Source organism: Buceros rhinoceros, unplaced genomic scaffold (genome assembly GCF_000710305.1).
Source record: "Buceros rhinoceros silvestris isolate BGI_N320 unplaced genomic scaffold, ASM71030v1 scaffold40526, whole genome shotgun sequence".
NCBI lineage: Eukaryota > Metazoa > Chordata > Aves > Bucerotiformes > Bucerotidae > Buceros > Buceros rhinoceros.
The window spans coordinates 1,221-2,730 of NW_010418833.1; the positions used below are offsets into that span (position 1 = coordinate 1,221).

Genomic DNA, 1,510 nt, shown 5'->3' on the forward strand with positions numbered 1-1,510 from the left:
CAGCCTGTCCCCAGGACACCCCAATACCCAGACTGGGCTGTCCCCATGCCCTGTGCCACCGTAGTCCTCTCTGTCCCCCCAAATGCCCCCACATCAGTCCAGGACCCCCCAACTCAACCACAATCCTCCCCCTAAATTCGCCACCCCCAGGGGCACTGCCTGTCTCTGATTGTGCCACTTGGGTGTCCCCTGGCTGTGCCACCTGGGTGTCCCTCAGCCCAGGCCCCCTGTGGTTGGAGCCCCCTGGCCCCCGCTGAGCCCTGCCGTCCCTGCAGGTTCCTCATCGGGCGGGAGAAGCCAGGGGAGCAGAGCGAGGTGGCACAGCTGATCCAGCAGACGCTGGAGCAGGAGCGGTGGCAGCGGGAGATGATCGAGCAGAGCTACACCCAGTACACCGAGGATGACGAGGAGGTGAGGGGGACAGCACCCACCCAGGAGGGGACAGATGTCGTCTCTCCCACCTGATATGGGGCCAGTGACTCAGTTTCCCCAGGTGGGATGGAGTGGAGGTGCCAGGCAGGGGATAACTCCATGCCAATGCCTGTCTGTCCCCTCTGCAGACGGGTGAGTATGCCACGGATGAGGAGGAGGAGATGAGCCCCATGTTCCCCAGCGGCGAGATGGCCATCGAGGTCTTTGAGCTGGCTGAGAACGAGGACACACTTTCCCCCGTGGAGATGGACCCTGAAAAGCTGGTGCACAAGTTCAAGGAGGTGAGGGGGGGACGGGGAGTGCCAGGGGAGCGTGGCACAGGGACGTGCCCGCCCCGTGCGAACGCCCGGCTCCTTTCGTAGCTCCAGATCAAGCACGCTGTCACCGAGGCCGAGATCCAGCAGCTGAAGAGAAAGGTGAGGAGATGACCCAGCTCCCCATGGGCGGGATGGACCCCCCTCCATCTCTGCTAAACCCCTGGATCTCCATCTCCCCAGGCTCCCTGGTTCTCCATCTCCCCAGACCCCCTGGATCTCCATCTCCCCAGACCCCCTGGTTCTCCATCTCCCCAGACCCCCTGGACCTTCATCTCCCCCATCCCCTCCTGGCTCCCCACATTGCCAGACCCCTCGCCATGCCATGCCATGCCATGCCCAGTCCCTGGCTATGCCATGCTGTGTCGTGCCATGCCGTGACCCTGCTGTCCCCCAGCTGCAGTGCCTGGAGCAGGAGAAGGCGCGCTGGCGGGCCGAGAAGGCCCAGCTGGAGCAGAGCGTGGAGGAGAACAAGGAGCGGATGGAGAAGCTGGAGGGGTACTGGATGGAGGCGCAGAAACTCTGCCAGGCCGTGGACGAGCACCTCAAGGAGACGCAGGCTCAGTACCAGACCCTGGAGCGCAAGTACAGCAAGGCCAAGAGGCTCATCAAGGAGTACCAGCAAAAGTGAGGGCAGCACCCGTCATCCCCCTGGGCACAGGCCAGTCCCTGGGGCACAGACCCCTTCCTGGGCACCCCTTCTCCCTGGGGATGGACCATGGCCTTGGCCCGGAGCCACTCGTGGGGTGCTGCATCCTTCCTGG

General features: G+C 64.2%; 1 protein-coding gene across 1 annotated transcript in view; it reads left to right on the plus strand.

The window, feature by feature from the left end:
- PPP1R9B (protein phosphatase 1, regulatory subunit 9B) overlaps positions 1 to 1,377 on the plus strand; it is a gene marked incomplete at its 5' end in the record, with an annotated part of 1,988 nt that extends 611 nt beyond the window's left edge. Inside the window, 4 exons of the mRNA XM_010138683.1 lie at positions 240 to 411; positions 561 to 713; positions 795 to 848; positions 1,144 to 1,377. Of these exons, the coding sequence (XP_010136985.1) occupies positions 240 to 411; positions 561 to 713; positions 795 to 848; positions 1,144 to 1,377 (613 nt within the window). The remainder of the gene's footprint in view (positions 1 to 239; positions 412 to 560; positions 714 to 794; positions 849 to 1,143) is intronic.
- Between the last annotated feature and the right edge of the window lie 133 nt (positions 1,378 to 1,510).